Source organism: Geotrypetes seraphini, chromosome 12 (genome assembly GCF_902459505.1).
Source record: "Geotrypetes seraphini chromosome 12, aGeoSer1.1, whole genome shotgun sequence".
In the NCBI taxonomy this organism is placed as follows: domain Eukaryota; kingdom Metazoa; phylum Chordata; class Amphibia; order Gymnophiona; family Dermophiidae; genus Geotrypetes; species Geotrypetes seraphini.
The window spans coordinates 116,943,189-116,961,246 of NC_047095.1; the positions used below are offsets into that span (position 1 = coordinate 116,943,189).

At 52.9% G+C, this 18,058-nt stretch overlaps 1 protein-coding gene across 5 annotated transcripts in view; it reads right to left on the reverse strand.

Annotated features, from left to right (window-relative positions):
* Window positions 1-5,811: 5,811 nt before the first annotated feature.
* Window positions 5,812-18,058, reverse strand: part of MDC1 (mediator of DNA damage checkpoint 1) — a 77,546-nt gene continuing 65,299 nt past the window's right edge. For all 5 annotated transcript variants that reach the window (XM_033916203.1, XM_033916202.1, XM_033916201.1 and 2 more), the window contains 2 exons: window positions 13,803-13,913; window positions 5,812-6,243 (listed from right to left, as the gene is read on the reverse strand). In XM_033916203.1, coding sequence (XP_033772094.1) covers window positions 5,989-6,243; window positions 13,803-13,913 — 366 coding nt within the window. In that variant the 3' untranslated portion in view covers window positions 5,812-5,988. The remainder of the gene's footprint in view (window positions 6,244-13,802; window positions 13,914-18,058) is intronic.

The window sequence follows — 18,058 nt, forward strand, 5'->3', positions numbered from 1 at the left end:
CTAACCGGCACTTTTTTACAGCTAGGTCGTGTATGGAGCAATGAGCACTTCTAAAGGGAAAAAGTGCTCATTGTGCTCCAGACGCGAGGCACTCGCGGCCGGCCTGTGCAAGCGGTGTTCAGGCCGGTGCGGTGGAGGAGCTCCGTCGGCAGCGGCTGCAGGCGCCCAGAGCTCCCCGCCGATGGTGCCTCGCGAGTCGGCAGGGAACGGTGGAGAAGCCCGGTCTTCTCCGTCCGCCCACGGAGGGATTCCCCGAGCCGCCGACGGTCGGGTTTTAGAGGATTCCCTCTCAGCTGATATTTTGACAGCTGATGCCGGCTTGCCTGTTTTAGCGGCTGAGACTATTCAGGTCTCTCAGCCGCTTCAGGCTGTGGAGGGAGCTGTTTTGGCGGGAAAGACGCCATCTTCTCTGTCTGGCCCCTCCATTTTGTCTTCCACCTCAGGTGACCTTCCCCCTGTTTTGTCTAAGCAGGGGCAGGTTTCTGCTGGGTCCCCTGCTGTGGCAGGGAGTCCCTTGGGACCCTCGGGGGGTTTTTCCCCTGATTTTTTCTTTTCATTATGCAAAGCCTATTTTCAGGCGGCTGGGGGTCCCGGTTGCGCCCAGGGGGTCTCGGGGGGTGGGGTTTCCTCCGCGCTCCCTGCGGCTTTGCCTCTCTCGTCTGACGTGACGTCCCCTCCGCCGCCTCTCTTGTCCAAGCGTCCGCGGGTGTCGTGGGACGAGGATTTGTGGTCGGAGGAACGTGTCGGTCTGGAGGAGGACCTGGACCCTTCTGAGGAATTCCAGGACCCTCTGGAGGGGACGGAAGCTGGCGGCGGGTTGTCGGGTTTCCCGTTCTCCAGTGACGAGGCGTCCGTGGTGCGCCTTTTTCAGAGAGATGAGCTGCCTGACCTTATTCAACAGGTTTCTTCGGCTTTGCGTTTTGAGGACGCGCCGCCGGAGACTCCGCGTGTGGGGGACCCTCTGTTACGAGGGATCCGTTCCGTTTCCCGCTCTTTTCCTATGCATCAGGATATTCGGGATATTATTCTTGAGCAGTGGAAAACGCCGGAGACGCCGTTTCGGCTGGCGCGCAGCATGGCTCGCCTGTATCCCATTCCTGAAGGGGATCGGGCTACGTTAGCTTCGCCAGTCGTGGATGCGGTGGTCTCGGCTATTTCCAAGCGGCATACCGTGCCTGTTGAGGGCGGTTCTGCCTTGCGGGACTCTGAGGAGCGCAAATTGGAGACCATCCTTAAGCAAAATTTTCAAGTCTCTGCTTTTGGGGTCCAGGCGGCTATTTGTGGGGGACTGGTCGCTCGCGCCGTGTTTCGGTGGGCGGAGCGGGTCTTGGATCGAGAGTCTGACGACTGGTCTCTGGTGGATCAGGAGGTAGCAAAGATTGAGATGGCTGCCTCATTCCTCTCGGATGCTCTGTATGACTTGGTGCGGATCTCGGCTAAGTCCATGGCTTTTGGCGTGGCCGCAAGGCGTGTGTTGTGGCTGCGCGCTTGGGCGGCGGATGCTGCGTCCAAAGCTAAGCTTACTAAATTTCCCTTTCGGGGGTCGTTTTTATTTGGAGAGGACTTGGATAAGTTAATTCAGACTCTGTCGGACTCGAAAGTTCCCCGTTTGCCGGAGGACCGTGCCCGCCCGGCGTCTCGGGGGGGGTGCGGCCCGGGGGCGTTTGCGGGAATTTCGCAAGTATCGCCCTGGGCGTGGGGCTGCTTCTTTCCAGTCTCCGGGGTTTTCCCGGGGTCGGTTCTTCCAGCGCATGCAGCCCTTTCGGGGGGCCCGTCGGGGGGCAGGGAACCCCTCCGCCGGTTCCCCCGCTTCCCGTCCTGCACAATGACGCCTTGCCGGCGCCCCCCTTGGTTCCGGTGGGGGCCCGGCTGCGCGACTTTTTTCCCAAATGGGCCGAGATCACGTCCGATCAGTGGGTCCTGGAGGTGGTGCGGGACGGTTATGCCCTGGAGTTCGCCCGCTCTCTGCCGGATTTTTTCCTCGCTTCTCCGTGTCAGACTCCGGGGAAGAAGCAGGCTTTTCGCCAGACCCTTCAGCGCTTGCTAGATCTCAGGGCAGTAGTTCCGGTGCCCCCCCCGGAGTGGGGCACGGGCAGGTACTCCATTTACTTTGTGGTGCCCAAGAAGGAGGGGACTTTTCGGCCCATCCTCGATTTGAAAGGGGTCAACAGGGCTCTCAAGGTTCCCTCTTTCCGTATGGAAACGCTGCGGTCGGTCATTCTGGCGGTTCAGCCGGGGGAGTTTCTCACTTCTCTCGATCTGACGGAGGCCTACTTGCATGTTCCTATTCGGACCTCTCATCAGCGTTTCCTGCGCTTTGCGATCTTGGGTCGGCACTATCAGTTCTGTGCGCTTCCCTTTGGGCTGGCCACGGCTCCCCGGACGTTCACCAAGGTGATGGTGGTCGTCGCGGCAGCCTTGCGGTCGGAGGGCATTCTGGTACACCCCTACCTGGACGACTGGTTAATTCGGGCCAAGTCGTTGCAGGAAAGCTACCGGGTTACGGCTCGGGTGGTGGAGTTTCTCCGGTCGCTGGGCTGGGTGGTCAACCTTTCCAAGAGTCGGTTGGTTCCGGCTCAGCGTCTGGAGTACCTCGGGGTGCTGTTCGACACCTCCTTGGGGAAGGTCTTCCTCCCAGAGGCCCGGGTGAGCAAATTGCAGTCTCAGATTCGCCTGCTTTTGGCGTCCCGGTGTCCTCGGGCGCGAGATTTCCTCCAGGTCCTGGGGTCGATGGCGGCGTCCCTGGACGTGGTGAGGTGGGCGCGGGCCCACATGCGTCCTCTTCAGTATGCTCTGCTCCGGAGGTGGTCTCCCCAGAGGCACGGGATGGATGTTCCGGTTCCCCTGCGAGGCTTGGCGCGCTGCAGTCTGCGTTGGTGGCTCCGGACCCCTCACCTAGTTCAGGGGGTGGGTCTGGATCTTCCGCAGTGGACGGTGCTCCTTACGGATGCGAGTCTCCTGGGTTGGGGGGCCCAGTGTCTGGGTCACTCTGCTCAGGGAACCTGGTCCACGGAGGAGGCCTCCTGGTCGATCAACGTGTTGGAGACCAGGGCGGTCCGGCTGGCGCTGTTGGCTTTCCACTCCCTTTTGTTGGGCAAGTCGGTCAGAGTCCTGTCGGACAATGCCACGGCGGTGGCTTTTTTTTTTCAATCGTCAGGGGGGCACCAAGAGCACTCTGGTGGCGCAGGAGGCGGCTCGGCTCATGGTTTGGGCGGAGTCGCATCTTCTGGACCTCTCGGCCTCTCACATTGCCGGGGTAGAAAACGTTCAGGCGGACTTCCTCAGTCGTCACTTCTTGGATCCGGGAGAGTGGTGTCTCGGCGCCGAGGCGTTTCAGTTGCTAGTGCGTGCTTGGGGGCAGCCCCTGATGGATCTGATGGCTACAAGTGGCAACGCCAAAGTACCCCGCTTCTTCAGTCGTCGCAGGGACGGTCTGGCCGAGGGTCTGGATGCTCTGGTCCAACCGTGGCCAACGGAGGGGCTGTTGTATGTGTTCCCTCCTTGGCCATTAGTAGGCAGAGTACTGCTTCGCATTGTTCGCCATCCGGGGCTGGTGGTCTTGGTGGCTCCGGATTGGCCTCGTCGTCCGTGGTATGCGGATCTGGTGAGGCATCTGGTGGCGGATCCTCTTCCTCTGCCTCTCGAGTGCGATCTTCTGACGCAGGGTCCCATTCCCATGTTCGACCCGTCTCCCTTTTGTCTTACGGCTTGGCTCTTGAAAGGGGCCGCCTGAGTAAGAAGGGATATTCCGACAAGGTGATCTCTACACTTTTGGGGTCCCGGAGGCTTTCTACCTCTCGGGCTTATGTACGGGTTTGGCGTCTTTTTGAGGAATGGTGCCGAGCGCGGGGAGTGGTCTCCTTTCGCGCTTCTCTGCCTAACATTCTAGAGTTTTTGCAGGATGGCCTGGATAGGGGCCTGGCCTGGTCTTCTCTTCGGGTTCATCTGGCGGCCCTGTCGGCTTTTCGGGGGCTGGTGACAGGTCAGCGTTTGTCAGCCATTCCTGATGTGATTCGCTTTCTTAGGGCGGCCAAGTTGCTCAGGCCTCCCATAAGGCCCTCGATTCCCTCTTGGGATCTCAATCTGGTTCTCTCTGTTCTAGTGCGCCCTCCTTTCGAGCCGTTGGATGGCTGTTCGTTGAAGGACCTTACGCTGAAGTCGGTCTTTTTGGTGGCCATTACTTCCGCTAGACGGGTGTCGGAGCTACAGGCTTTCTCTTGTAGGGCTCCCTTCCTGGAGTTTTCAAAGGAGCGGGTTGTTTTGCGGCCTGTTCCTTCCTTTCTGCCGAAGGTAGTTTCTCCTTTTCATGTCAATCAATCGGTGGTCCTCCCGGTCTTGGGTAGTCGGGAGGGTTCTTCTGAGCAACGACAGCTGCGCAAGTTGGATGTCGGTCGGGTCCTCCATGCTTATGTGCAGCGGACCCGGGATTTTCGGAGCTCCGATCATCTCTTTGTGCTTCTGGCGGGTCCTCGTCGGGGGGCTGGCGCTTCTAAGGCTACTATTGCGCGCTGGATCAAGGAGACGATCGCTTCCGCTTATCTTCTGAGTCAGAAGCCGGTTCCGGAGTTTCTCAAGGCTCATTCCACTAGGGGTCAGGCGGCTTCTTGGGCTGAGTCGTCGCTCGTGCCTCCGGTGGATATTTGTAAGGCTGCGGTTTGGTCATCCTTGCATTCATTTGTTCGGCATTATCGGGTAGATGTTCAGGCGCGTCGGGACGCGGTGTTCGGTGAGCGTGTTCTGGTATCGGCCCTTCGGGGGTCCCGCCCGTGAGAGGGACTGCTTTGGTACGTCCCAATCGTAAAGTTAACCTCTACTGGTCTGGAGAGTGCTAAAGAAGGAGAAATTAGGTTCTTACCTGCTAATTTACTTTCTTTTAGCTTCTCCAGACCAGTAGAGGTCCCCACCCTGTCTGTTGTTGTTGTTGTTGGGGCTGTTGCGCGGGCAGTTTTTGGTTTTTGCTGCGGGTTCTAGTATTTTTCTAGGGCCGGGGAGAATTGAAGAACAGCGGCTGTGGCTCGGCTGGCTTAGCTGGCGAGCTGTGGGGACCTTCTTCCTTCGGGAATTTCTCCTCTGCATTTTCCAACAGCATTTTTTGGGTATGTTATTGGTTACTCCTTTCGGAGTATTGTTTTTTCTCTCTGTTGTTTCCAGTTCTTGGTTCTGCTTGGCTATTCGGCAGACTGAGGGAAATAGAGAGGAGGGGCTAGGATATACTGTCCCAAAGTTTTGTTTTCAGTCTCCACCTGCTGGTCATGATTAGATATATACCCAATCGTAAAGTTAACCTCTACTGGTCTGGAGAAGCTAAAAGAAAGTAAATTAGCAGGTAAGAACCTAATTTCTCCTTTTTCCCTAAAAAACAGGCAAAAAGTTTGGTTTCAAGTATAACGAGGGGGGTTACAACCCTCCAAACCCCCCACAACGCCAGCGCGATGTCTGTTAAGTAAAATAGGGGGGTTCCCCACCAACACCCCCCCGTCGGAACCCTTTAAAATAGTGCTTTTCTTCGGCGCGCCGTCAACCTTGCGCTCAGTTGTCTGTGCGTCACTGTCTCGCGCGATTTTGTCTATGAACCCATTGTCTAGGTAAATCTGGATGGCTGGTAATCCTAACCTAGAGTGGCCATTCTGTCTTTGCAGTAAGTATCTGTGACAAGGGAGGGGACTGTTTAAACTGTGACTTTATGGGCTGCTGCAAGTGAACCAGTTTCTACTGGCTAGGAAACACACCAGACCTCTATTACAAGCATTCTTGGAATAAATATTCAAAACAATGTCTCCCCAACACATGTGAGAAAAAAACCCCTTCAAGAATTATTTCTATTTTCTTTATTTCCCAAAAATAATAAAAAATGAAAGCACTAGTTTATTTTTTTATATATATATGTATATATATACACAAGGCTAATAAAATAATTTAGCTACAGTCATGGCACTAGATTTTATTTATTTCTGGGAGTGTTTTCTTGACGTAAAATGCTTTTACCCCTCAGCGTCGTCTCTTTGATTTCGTATCGGTGATGGTGGCTGCCGTGTCGATGTTCAGAGCGCTCCTCTTGCTGCTCCGTTTGCCGCTGGACTCCTGGGCTTCAGCAGCTGCCTCCAGGGCATAAGCCTGGAGATCGATCACCTGTTGAAGGATCCCTGTTAACATGAACTCTGTGTTGGCAACAGGGAGGGCAGCATTGAAGGCAGGCTTGCATTTGGCGAGGTCTTCTGGGCATGAGATGACAATTCGTTTCTCCTGCCAAACAGGGGTGACATGATTGAGACATTTAAGTACGTCACAGGTCGTGTCGAGGTGGAAAATGATATATTCTTTCCCAAGGGACCCTCGGTCACAAGGGGGCACCCGCTCAAACTCAGAGGGGGGAAATTTAGTGGTGACACCAGGAAGTATTTCTTCACGGAAAGGGTGGTAGATCATTGGAACAAACTTCCGGTGCAGGTGATCAAGGCCACCAGCATGCTCGATTTTAAGAATAAATGGGACATCCACGTGGGATCCCTACGAGGGTCGAGTTAAGGAACTAGGTCACTAGCACTCAGACTCAGTGGGGTGGGTCAATAGAGTGGGCAGACTTGATGGGCAGTGGCCCTTTTCTGCCGTCATCTTTCTATGTTTCTAGGATGTTTAGAGGAGCACTGCATTAAATGCAACTACACCTTAATTATATTGATCTGTCAGCTGCATTTTGTGAAATTGTCTTCTGATGGAAGCAGGAGAGCCTGGGCATATTGCAGTAGAGGGTGAAGGTTGTCTATTGTGATATTGATGGAGAAATTAACAAGTGTGCTATGAGGTATCAGGTCAAAACCGCGGAAGACAAAGGCGCGCGCCGACAACTGAGCGCAGCGCGGAGGCGCACGCCAAAGAAAATAACTGTTTTTAGGGGCTCCGACGGGGGTGTGTGGGGGGAGGAACCCCTCTACTTTACTTTATACAGATTGCGCCACGTTGTAGGGGGTTTGGGGGGATGTAATCCCCCACATTTTACTGAAAACTTCATTTTTTCCCTAAAAACCAGGAAAAAGTTAAGTTTACAGTATAATGAGGGGGGGTTACAACCCCCAAACCACCCACAACACCGCCGCGATCTGTATTAAGTAAAGTGGGGGGGGGGGCTCCCCAACAAAACCCCCCGTCAGAGCCCTTAAAAACTGTCATTTTCTTCGGCGCGCGCCTCCGTCTTGCGCTCAGTTGTCAGCGCGCGCCTTTGTCTTCCGCGGTTTTGTCTATGAACCGTGCTATGATAAACTGGACCAGTTTGAGAAACAATGGAAACCTCTTGTATATCTGAGATTGGAAAAATGATGTTATGGGGAGGAGAGATTAGGATGTGAGAGGATAATACTAATTATCTGGAAAAACACCATGAACACCTTCTCTCGCATCAAGCAGCATTATGGGGTAAAGATCTAGAACAATTGCTTTCGCCCACTACTTATGAGGAATTCAGGAAGTGTCTAAAAACACTCCTGTTCCTGAAGTATCTAGACAACTGACCCGTACATCGCTCTCTCCTCACTTTCTTCCACCTCTCTTAAGTTCAACCAATTTGTACCTTCGTTTAATCTTTTGTAAACCGCATAGAACTTCACGGTACTGCGGTGTATAAACTATTATTATTATTATTACAGATGTATATGCTGGTGCCTTGAGAATATGGTGAAATCAGTTAGCAGGGTTTAAAAAAAGTTTGGATAATTTCCTAAAAGAGTCCATAGGCCATTATTGAGATGGCTTGGGGAAATCCACTGCTTATTCCTAGGACAAGCAACATAAAATCTATTTTCTTTAGCACTCTCCAGACCAGTAGAGGTTAACTTTACGAATGGGTATATATCTAATCATGACCAGCAGGTGGAGACTGAAAACAAAACTTTGGGACAGTATATACTATCCTCCCTTCTCTATTTCCCTCAGTCTTCTTTCAGTCTCCAGCAGGTGTTGAGTGATCTGTACCCATCTCTCTTGGTAGGGCTGTTGGAATTTGTTTAGGGGTTTATTGTCCCTGTTTTTGGCCGGACGGAGCTTGGTCGGGCCCTGTTTGGGGGTCCGTCCGACCTCGGGGGTGTCAAACCCGGCGGGTCACGAGCGGGGTCCCTCCCCCCACTTCCTCCACCTCCCCACATTTTTTTAGAGGAGCCTCAGCAGTAAGCCTTGCCCCCTAAGTCAAGCAAGGCATATTGCTTCGAGAGCCTGTGGAGTCTGTTCTGTAAAAAAAAAAAAAAAAAATCCTGAGGTAGTGCTGGTCTGAAGGGTTGTTTCCCTTTAAGAAAACTGTATTTTGCTGTATTTTTTCATGTAACCAGCACTTTTTTATAGCTAGGTCGCGTCTGGAGCAATTGTGCCCTTCTCCGGGGGAGTAGGCCACAATTTTAGTCCAGCCGCGAGGCACTCGCGGCCGGCCTGAACTCGGCGGTTTGGGTCGGTGAGGTGGTGGAGCTCCGTCGGCAGCGGCTGCAGGCGCCCAGAGCTCCCCGCCGATGGTGCCTCGCGAGTCGGCTTGGAGCAGTGGGGAAGCCCGGTCTTCCACAACCGCCCACGGAGGGATTCCCCGAAGGATTCCCTCTCAGCTGATTTTTTGACAGCTGATGCCGACTTGCCTGTCTTAGCGGCTGGGACTGTTCAGTCTTCTCAGCCGCTACAGGCCATGGAGGGAGCATTTTTGGCGGGAACTTCGCCATTTTCTTTGTCTGGCCCCTCCATTTTGTCTGCAACCTCAGGTGACCTTCCCCCTGTATGGCGAACACAGGGGCAGGTTTCAGCATGGACCCCTGCTGGGGCAGGGAGTCCCTGGGGACCCCCAGGGGTTTTTTGCCCCCAATTTATTTTCTTTCTTTGTGCGGACTTTTGGGGGTCCCACGTGCGCCTGGGGGGTTTCGGGGGGGGGTTTCCCTCCGCGCCCCCTATGGCTTTGCCTCCCTCTTTTCGTTTGGCGTCCCCTCTTCCTCCTCCCTCATCCAAGCGCCCGCGGGGGGGCTTGGATTGCGAATTGGTGGGCGGAGGAGCGTGTTGGCCTGGTTGAGGACCTGGCTGCTTTGGCGGGCTTCCAGGATCCTCTAGAGGGGACGCCTGTTGGCAGCGGGGCGGCGGGTTTCCCGTCTTCCAGAGCAGATGCGTCCGTGGTGCGCTTTTTTATTCAGAGGGATGAGCTTTTAGACCTGTGTAGCAGGTCTCCTTGGTGCTGCATTTTTGCAGTGGCGCCGCCGGAGACCCCGCGTATGGGGGCCCCTCTGCTTCAGGGGGTCTGTCCTGGTTTCCCGCTCTTTTCCTGTGCGTCAGGATTTGCGGGATTTTGTGTTGGCGCAGTGGCCTATGGGCGCAGTTTCGTTTGGTGTGCGCCTTGGCTCTTGGGTATCCCGTCCCGGAGGGAGGTAGGGCTACCTTAATTTCGCCAATGGGGAACGCGGTGGTCTCGGCACTTCCTAAGCGGCATACCGTGCCTGTTATGGACGGTTCTGCTCTTAGGGTCTCGGAGGCGCGTGCGTTAGAGACTCTTCTTAAGTATGATTTTGATGTCTCTGCCTTTGGGGTCCAGGCGGCTGTTTGTGGGGAGCTAGTCGCTCGCGCCGTGTTTCGGTGGGCTGAGCGTGTCCTGGATCGGGAGTCTGATGACTGGTCTCTAGTGGATCAGGAGGTAGCGAAGATTGCGATGGCTGCCTCGTTCCTCTCAGATGCTCTTTATGACTTGGTGCGGATTTCGGCTAAGTCTATGGCATGGCCGCGCGGCGTATTTTGTGGCTGCGCGCTTGGGCGGCGGATTCTGCGTCCAAAGCTAAGTTTACTAAAGTTCCCTTTAGGGGGTCTTTTTGTTTGGAGAGGAATTAGATGAGTTGATTCAGACTCTGACGGACTTGAAGGTGCCCCGTCTGCCTGAGGACCGTGCCCGCCCTGCGTCTAGGTGTGGGGCTGCCCGGGGGCGTTTGCGGGAATTTCGCAAGTATCGCCCGGGGCGTGGGGCTGCTTCTTTCCCGGCTCAGGGTTTTTCCCGGGGTCGGTTCTTCCAGCGCATGCAGCCCTTTCGGGGGGCCCGTCGGGGGGCAGGGAATCCCTCCGCCGGTTCCCCCGCTTCCCGTCCTGCGCAATGACTCCTTGCCGGCGCCCCCTTTGGTTCCGGTGGGGGCCCGGCTGCGCAAATTTTTCCCCAAATGGGCCGAGATCGCGTCCGATCAGTGGGTCCTTGAGGTGGTGCGGGACGGTTACACTCTGGAGTTTACCCGCTCTCTGCCGGACCTTTTCCTCGCTTCTCCATGTCAGACTCCATGGAAGACGCAGGCTTTTCGTCAGACCCTTCAGCGTTTGCTAGATCTCGAGGCAGTGGTGCCGGTGTCCCCTACGGAGTGGGGCACCGGCAGGTACTCCATTTACTTTGTGGTGGCCATAAAGGAGGGGACCTTTCGGCCCATCCTGGATTTGAAAGGGGTCAACAGAGCTCTCAAGATTCCGTCTTTCCGCATGGAAACGCTGCGGTCGGTCATTCTGGCGGTTCAGCCGGGGGAGTTTCTTACGTCTCTTCCTTCGCTTTGCGATCTTGGGGCGGCACTTTCAGTTCTGTGCGCTTCCCTTTGGTCTGGCCACGGCTCCTCGGACGTTCACCACGGTAATGGTGGTCGTCGCGGCAGCCTTGCGGTCGGTGGGCATCCTGGTTCACCCCTACCTGGACGACTGGTTGATTCGGGCAAAGTCGTTGCAGGAGAGCTCCCGGGTTACGGCTCGGGTGGTGGAGTTTCTCCGGTCGCTGGGCTGGGTGGTCAACCTTTCCAAGAGTCGGTTGGTCCCGGCTCAGCGTCTGGAGTGCCTTGGGGTTATGTTCGACATCTCCTTGGGGAAGGTCTTCCTTCCAGAGGCCCGGGTGAGCAAATTGCAATCTCAGATTCGCCTGCTTTTGGCGTCCCGGTGTCCTCGGGCGCGAGATTTCCTCCAAGTCCTGGGGTCAATGGCGGCGTCCCTGGACGTGGTGAGGTGGGCGCGGGCCCACATGCGTCCTCTTCAGTATGCTCTGCTCCGGAGGTGGTCTCCCCGGAGGCAAGATTTGGATGTTCCGGTTCCCCTGCGAGGCTTGGCGCGCTGCAGTCTGCGCTGGTGGCTCCGGACCCCTCACCTGGTTCAGGGGGTGGGTTTGGATCTCCCGCAGTGGACGGTGCTCCTTACGGATGCGAGTCTCCTCGGTTGGGGGGCTCAGTTTATGGGCCACTCAGCTCGGGGCACCTGGTCCGCGGAGGAGGCCTCCTGGTCGATCAACGAGTTGGAGACCAGAGCGGTCAGGCTGGCGCTGTTAGCTTTCCACTCCCTTTTGCTGGGCAAGTCGGTCAGAGTCCTGTCGGACAATGCCACGGCGGTGGCTTATGTCAATCGTCAGGGGGGCACCAAGAGCACTCCTGTGGCGCAGGAGGCGGCTCGGCTCATGGTTTGGGCGGAGTCCCATCTTCTGGACCTCTCGGCTTCTCATATAGCCGGGGTAGAAAATGTTCAGGCAGACTTCCTCAGTCGTCACTTCCTGGATCCAGGAGAGTGGTTTCTCGGCGCCGGAGCGTTTCGGTTGATAGTGCAAGATTGGGGGCAGCCCCTGATGGACCTGATGGCCACGAGTGGCAACGCCAAAGTGCCCCGCTTCTTCAGTCGTCGCAGGGAAGGGCTGGCCGAGGGTCTGGATGCTCTGGTCCAGCCGTGGCCAACGGAGGGGCTGTTGTATGTGTTCCCTCCTTAGCCGCTGGTGGGCAGAGTGCTTCTTCGCATTGTTCACCATCCGGGTTTGGTGGTGCTGGTGGCTCCGGATTGGCCTCGACGTCCGTGGTATGCGGATCTGGTGAGGCACCTGGTGGCGGTTCCTCTTCCTCTGCCTCTATCGGACGACCTTCTGATGCAGGGTCCCATTCCCTTGTTCGACCCGTCTCTCTTCTGTCTTACGGCGTGGCTCTTGAAAGGGGTCACCTTAGCAAGAAGGGATATTCAGACAAGGTGATCGCTACACTGTTGGGGTCCCGGAGGCTTTCTACCTCTCGGGCTTATGTGCGGGTTTGGCGTCTCTTTGAGGAATGGTGTCGGGCGCGGGGAGTGACCTCTTTTCGCGCTTCTCTGCCTAACATTCTAGAGTTCTTGCAGGATGGCCTGGATAGAGGCCTGGCTTGGTCTTCTCTCCGGGTTCATCTTGCGGCCCTGTCGACCTTTCGAGGGTTGGTGTCAGGTCAGCGTTTATCGGCTCTTCCTAATGTGATTCGGTTTCTGCGGGCGGCCAAGTTGCTTAGGCCTCCCCTACGGCCCTCGGTTCCCTCTTGGGATCTTAATCTGGTTCTCTCTGTTTTGGTGCGCCCGCCTTTCGAGCCCTTGGACGACTGTTCTTTGAAGGACCTTACTTTGAAGGCGGTCTTTTTGGTGGCCATTACTTCTGCTAGGAGTATTTCTGAGCTGCAGGCTTTCTCTTGTAGGGCTCCCTTCTTGGAGTTGTCTAGGGAGCGGGTCGTCTTGCGGCCTGTTCCTTCCTTTCTGCCGAAGGTTGTTTCTCCTTTTCATGTCAATCAATCGGTGGTTCTCCCGGTCTTGGGTGGTCGGGAGGGCTCTTCTGAGCAACGGCAGCTGCGCAAGTTGGATGTCGGTCGGGTCCTTCGCTCTGATGTGCAGCGGACCCAGGAATTCCGGAAGTCCGATCATCTCTTTGTCCTCCTGGCTGGTCCTCGTCGGGGAGCTGGCGCTTCTAAGGCTACTATTGCGCGCTGGATCAAGGAGACGATTGCTTCCGCTTATCTTCTGAAACAGCAGCCTGTTCCGGAGTTTCTCAAGGCTCGTTCCACTCGGGGTCAGGCGGCTTCTTGGGCTGAGTCGTCGCTCGTGCCTCCGGTGGATATTTGTAAGGCTGCGGTTTGGTCCTCCTTGTATTCTTTTGTTAGACATTATCGGGTAGATGTTCAGGCGCGTCGGGACGCGGTGTTCGGTGAGCGTGTTCTGGTATCGGCCCTTCGGGGGTCCCGCCCGTGAGAGGGACTGCTTTGGTACGTCCCATTCGTAAAGTTAACCTCTACTGGTCTGGAGAGTGCTAAAGAAGGAGAAATTAGGTTCTTACCTGCTAATTTACTTTCTTTTAGCTTCTCCAGACCAGTAGAGGTCCCCACCCTGTCTGTTGTTGTTGTTGTTGTTGGGGCTGTTTTCGCGGGCAGTTTTTGTTTTTTGCTGCGGGTTCTAGTATTTTTCTAGGGCCGGGGAGAATTAAAGAACAGCGGCTGTGGCTCGGCTGGCTTAGCTGGCGAGCTGTGGGGACATTTTCCTTCGGGTATTTCTCCTCTGCATTTTCCAACAGCATTTGGGTATGTTATTTGTTACTCCTGTTCGGAGTATTGTTTTCTTCCTGTTTTCCAGTTCTTGGTTCTGCTTGGCTATTCGGCAGACTGAGGGAAATAGAGAAGGGAGGATAGTATATACTGTCCCAAAGTTTTGTTTTCAGTCTCCACCTGCTGGTCATGATTAGATATATACCCATTCGTAAAGTTAACCTCTACTGGTCTGGAGAAGCTAAAAGAAAGTAAATTAGCAGGTAAGAACCTAATTTCTCCTTACTACTTAGGACCTGGCCACTGTTGGAAACAGGATCCCGGGCTTGACGGGCCTTCGGTCTGTCCTAGTATGTCAATTCTTATGTTATCTGCTCATAATTTAGCTTGTGTTTGATTCAAACTAAAATAAAAAGGTTTTAAAAAATCAATAAAAAAGGGGGCATACAGCCTGCAGGCCACCATGTCTTTTAAGAAGCTAACAATACATCAGACTTCAGAAATAAAAAAAAGGTACATGAGCTGATATCTTACCTTGTATGTTCTGGGCATGTTGGGCAAAAAGGTGGCTCCACTACACTGAATGATGTCCTTCATGTACTCTGGTTCTGGTTTCACATTGGGGGTCACGTGGATCTCATAGCCCTACGATAGAGGAAAGAACTGTGTAAATTCGGTATACTGTAAGTTTAAAGTGACATCTGCTTAAGGTCACATAGAAGTCAGGAAAGGGGATGGGATTTGATATACAGTGGTACCTTGGATTACGAGCATAATCCGTTCCAGGAGCATGCTCGTAATCCAAAATGCTCGTTTATCAAAGCGAGTTTCCCCATAGGAAATAATGGAAACTCGCTTTGATACGTTCCCATCCCCCCACCCCCGATAACCGGCATCGCTCCCCCCCCCCCCGCTCGCAAAGGCCCCCTCGCTCCAACCGGCACCCCCCCCACCGCGCGAACCGGCCCCCCCGCCAGTACAACTTAAATTTACCCACCTCCCCATCTAGCACCAGCACCGGCACCGGCACGCAGGCACAACTCGTGTGCCTAGAAGATCTTCCGGCTTCGGTTCCATAGACAAAGCGCGCCTTTGTCCTGACACCTCCGGCTTCTGCCTGCCTTGAGCATGCATCTGCGCATGCTCAAGGACTTCTATTCTCCCTCTCGCCGAGAAGGAGAATTAGAAGTCCTTGAGCATGCGCAGATGCATGCTCAAGGCAGGCAGAAGCCGGAGGTGTCGGGTCAAAAGCGCACCGGGACAAAGGCGCGCTTTGTCTATGAACCGAAGCCGGAAGATCTTCTAGGCACACGAGCTGTGCCTGCGTGCCGGTGCTAGACAGGGAGGTGGGTAAATTTAAGTTGTACTGGCGGGGGGGCCGGTTGGAGCGAGGGGGCCTTTGCGAGCGGGGGGAGGAAGCAATGCCGGTTATCGGGGGGGGGAGTGCTCGCAAATCGAGTCAACACTCGGTTTGCGAGTCAAAAGTTTGCTGAGTGTTTTGCTCGTCTTGCAAAACACTCGCAAACAGGGTTACTCGCAAACCGAGGTTTGACTGTACCTCCTTTCTGTGGTTACAATCAAAGTGGTTTACATATTATATACAGGTATTTATTTTGTACCTGGGGCAATGGAGGGTTAGCTGACTTGCCCAGTTGCAAGGAGCAGCAGTGGGAACTAAACCAAATTATCCTGGTTCTTGGGCCACTGCACTTTCTGGCTCCGTGGTTCTATAGTCTACCACAGTGGTCACCATTACAGCCCTCAAATAGGTGGTTGAAATGCTCTTCAAATCCTGTAAGTGCGTTAATTTCTTTTTTTCTTTATTCATTTTGAATTCTTACAACAATTTTCACATATCACTTGTATTTACAATCAAATAATCTTGTAAGATAAAATAAATACCCCCTTTTTTATCAATATTCCTAATTATTATAAGAGGTTTTGTGTGTAAATACAAGTGCTATATGATAATTGATTATATTATGTTTAATTCACTTGTTGTAAGAATTCAAAAATGAATACATAAAATATTTAAAAAAAAATATTCCTAATTCCATGTGATATACATTTCCCACCCCACCCCCACATATCTTCTACCCATGTGCTATGATATCTGATCATTAGAATAATTAGTCAATGGTTCCCATATTTTTTTAAAGTTATGAAGATTCCCTTGTTGTATCGCTAACACCTTTTCCATCTTATATATGTGACAAACTGAATTCCACCAAAAAGCACAGTTACTTACCGTAACAGGTGTTATCCAGGGACAGCAGGCAGATATTCCCACACATGGGTGACGTCACCGACGGAGCCCCGCAGCGGACAGCCTCGAAAGCATCTTGCTTGAAGATCTCGAGCTTTCGATTGCTGCATCGCGCATGCGCGCGTGCCTTCCCGCCCAAACTAGGGGGCGCATCTCCTGAGAGGATCCTCAGTTCAGATACCAAGCTAAGAAGCCAACCAGGGGAGGTGGGAGGGTTGTGGGAATATCTGCCTGCTGTCCCTGGATAACACCTGTTACGGTAAGTAACTGTGCTTTATCCCAGGACAAGCAGGCAGCATATTCCCACACATGGGTGACCTCCAAGCTAAATCAAAAGGGAGGAGGGAAGTTGGCAATTTAAGAAAAAAGATTCTGTAACACAGATTGGCCAAAATGGCCATCCCTCCTGGATAAAGTATCCAGACAATAATGAGAAGTAAAAGTGTGAACCGAGGACCAAGTGGCAGCTTTACAAATTTCCTCAATAGGAGTTGATCTGAGGAAAGCAACCGAAGCCGCCATAGCCCTGACTTTATGGCCCGTTACTCGACTCTGTAGAGGAAGACCAGCCTGAGCATAACAGAAAGAAATACACGCAGCCAACCAGTTGGAGATAGTACGCTTCGAAACGGGATGACCCAATCTATTTGGATCAAAAGAAATAAAAAGTTGAGGAGAACTTCTGTGAGGTTGAGTACGTTGAAGATAGAAAGCCAACGTACGTTTACAATCCAAAGTATGCAAAGCCGCCTCACCAGGGTGAGAATGTGGCTTAGGAAAAAATACGGGTAGAACAATAGACTGATTGATATGAAAATCAGAAACTACCTTAGGTAAGAATTTGGGATGTGTACGGAGTACCACCTTGTCATGGTGAAAAACAGTAAAAGGTGGATCCGAAACCAAAGCTTGTAACTCACTAACTCGACGAGCTGAAGTGAGAGCAATCAAGAAAACAGTTTTCCAAGTAAGATATCGAAAATGAGCCAAGTCAATAGGTTCAAAAGGAGGTTTCATCAGTTGAGCCAAGACCACATTAAGATCCCATACCACAGGGGGAGGTTTGATCGGTGGATGGAGATTAAAAAGACCTTTCATAAAACGAGAAACTAGAGGATGTGCCGAGAGTGATTTCCCCTCTAAAGGCTGATGAAAAGCAGCAATTGCACTAAGATGAACTCTAATAGATGTGGATTGGAGACCCGACTGGGATAGATGAAGTAAATAATCCAAAACAGAAGCCAAAGAAGAAGAAGTTGGCTGAAGATTATGAGTGGAACACCAAGAAGAAAATCTGGTCCACTTTTGACTATAACATTGACGAGTTGACGGTTTTCTGGAAGCCAGAAAAACATCCTGAACAGACTGAGAAAATTCAGCAGAATCCATCAGGTGGAAAGGAACCATGCTGTCAAATGAAGAGACTGCAGGTTTGGATGAAGTAAGGATCCCTGACTCTGAGTGAGCAGAGAAGGAAAAACTGGCAGAAGAAGAGGTTCCTTGATGCTGAGTTGCAGAAGAAGAGAGAACCAATGTTGTCGGGGCCACCGAGGAGCTATGAGAATCATTGTGGCATGATCCGACTTCAATTTGACAAGAGTTTTGAGAATCAGAGGAAAAGGAGGAAAGGCGTAAAGGAACTGATTCCTCCAGTCTAGTAGAAACGCATCCGCCTCGAGACGAAGAGGGGAGAAGATGCGGGAACAAAACAGAGGAAGTTTGAAGTTGTTGGGTGACGCAAAAAGATCCACCCGAGGAGTCCCCCATCGGTTGAATACTTGACGAAGTGTGGGGGAGTTGATCGTCCATTCGTGAGGTTGAAGCAGACGACTCAATTTGTCTGCAAGGCAATTCTGAATACCCTGAATATAAACGGCTCGAAGAAAGATGTTGTGTGAAATCGCCCAATGCCACAACTTCAGAGCTTCCTGACACAGAGGATGGGAACCCGTTCCCCCCTGTTTGTTGACATAATACATTGCTACTTGATTGTCCGTCCGAACAAGGACTACTTGGTCGTGAAGGATGTGAAGAAAAGCTTTGAGAGCCAGAAATATCGCTCTGAGTTCCAACAGATTGATATGACATCGACGATCTGTGGCCGTCCATAATCCTTGCGTACGGAGACCATCTACGTGGGCTCCCCATGCGTACTCGGACGAATCTGTTGTGAGAACTTTCTGATGAGGAAGATGGTGAAACAGCAAACCTCTGGAAAGATTTGAAGAGAGCATCCACCAGCGGAGAGACTTCTTTAAAGAAGGCGTCACCGTTATATGGCGAGAAGGAGGATCTAGAGCTTGCTGCCATTGGGATGCCAGAGTCCACTGAGGGATGCGAAGATGTAGTCTTGCTAAAGGAGTCACATGTACTGTAGATGCCATGTGACCGAGAAGGACCATCATTTGACGCGCTCTGATAGTTGATAGGGAAGTTACATGATGACAAAGGTTTAAGAGAGTATTCTGTCGATTGAGAGGAAGAAAAGCTCTCATGCGGATGGAATCCAACACCGCCCCAATAA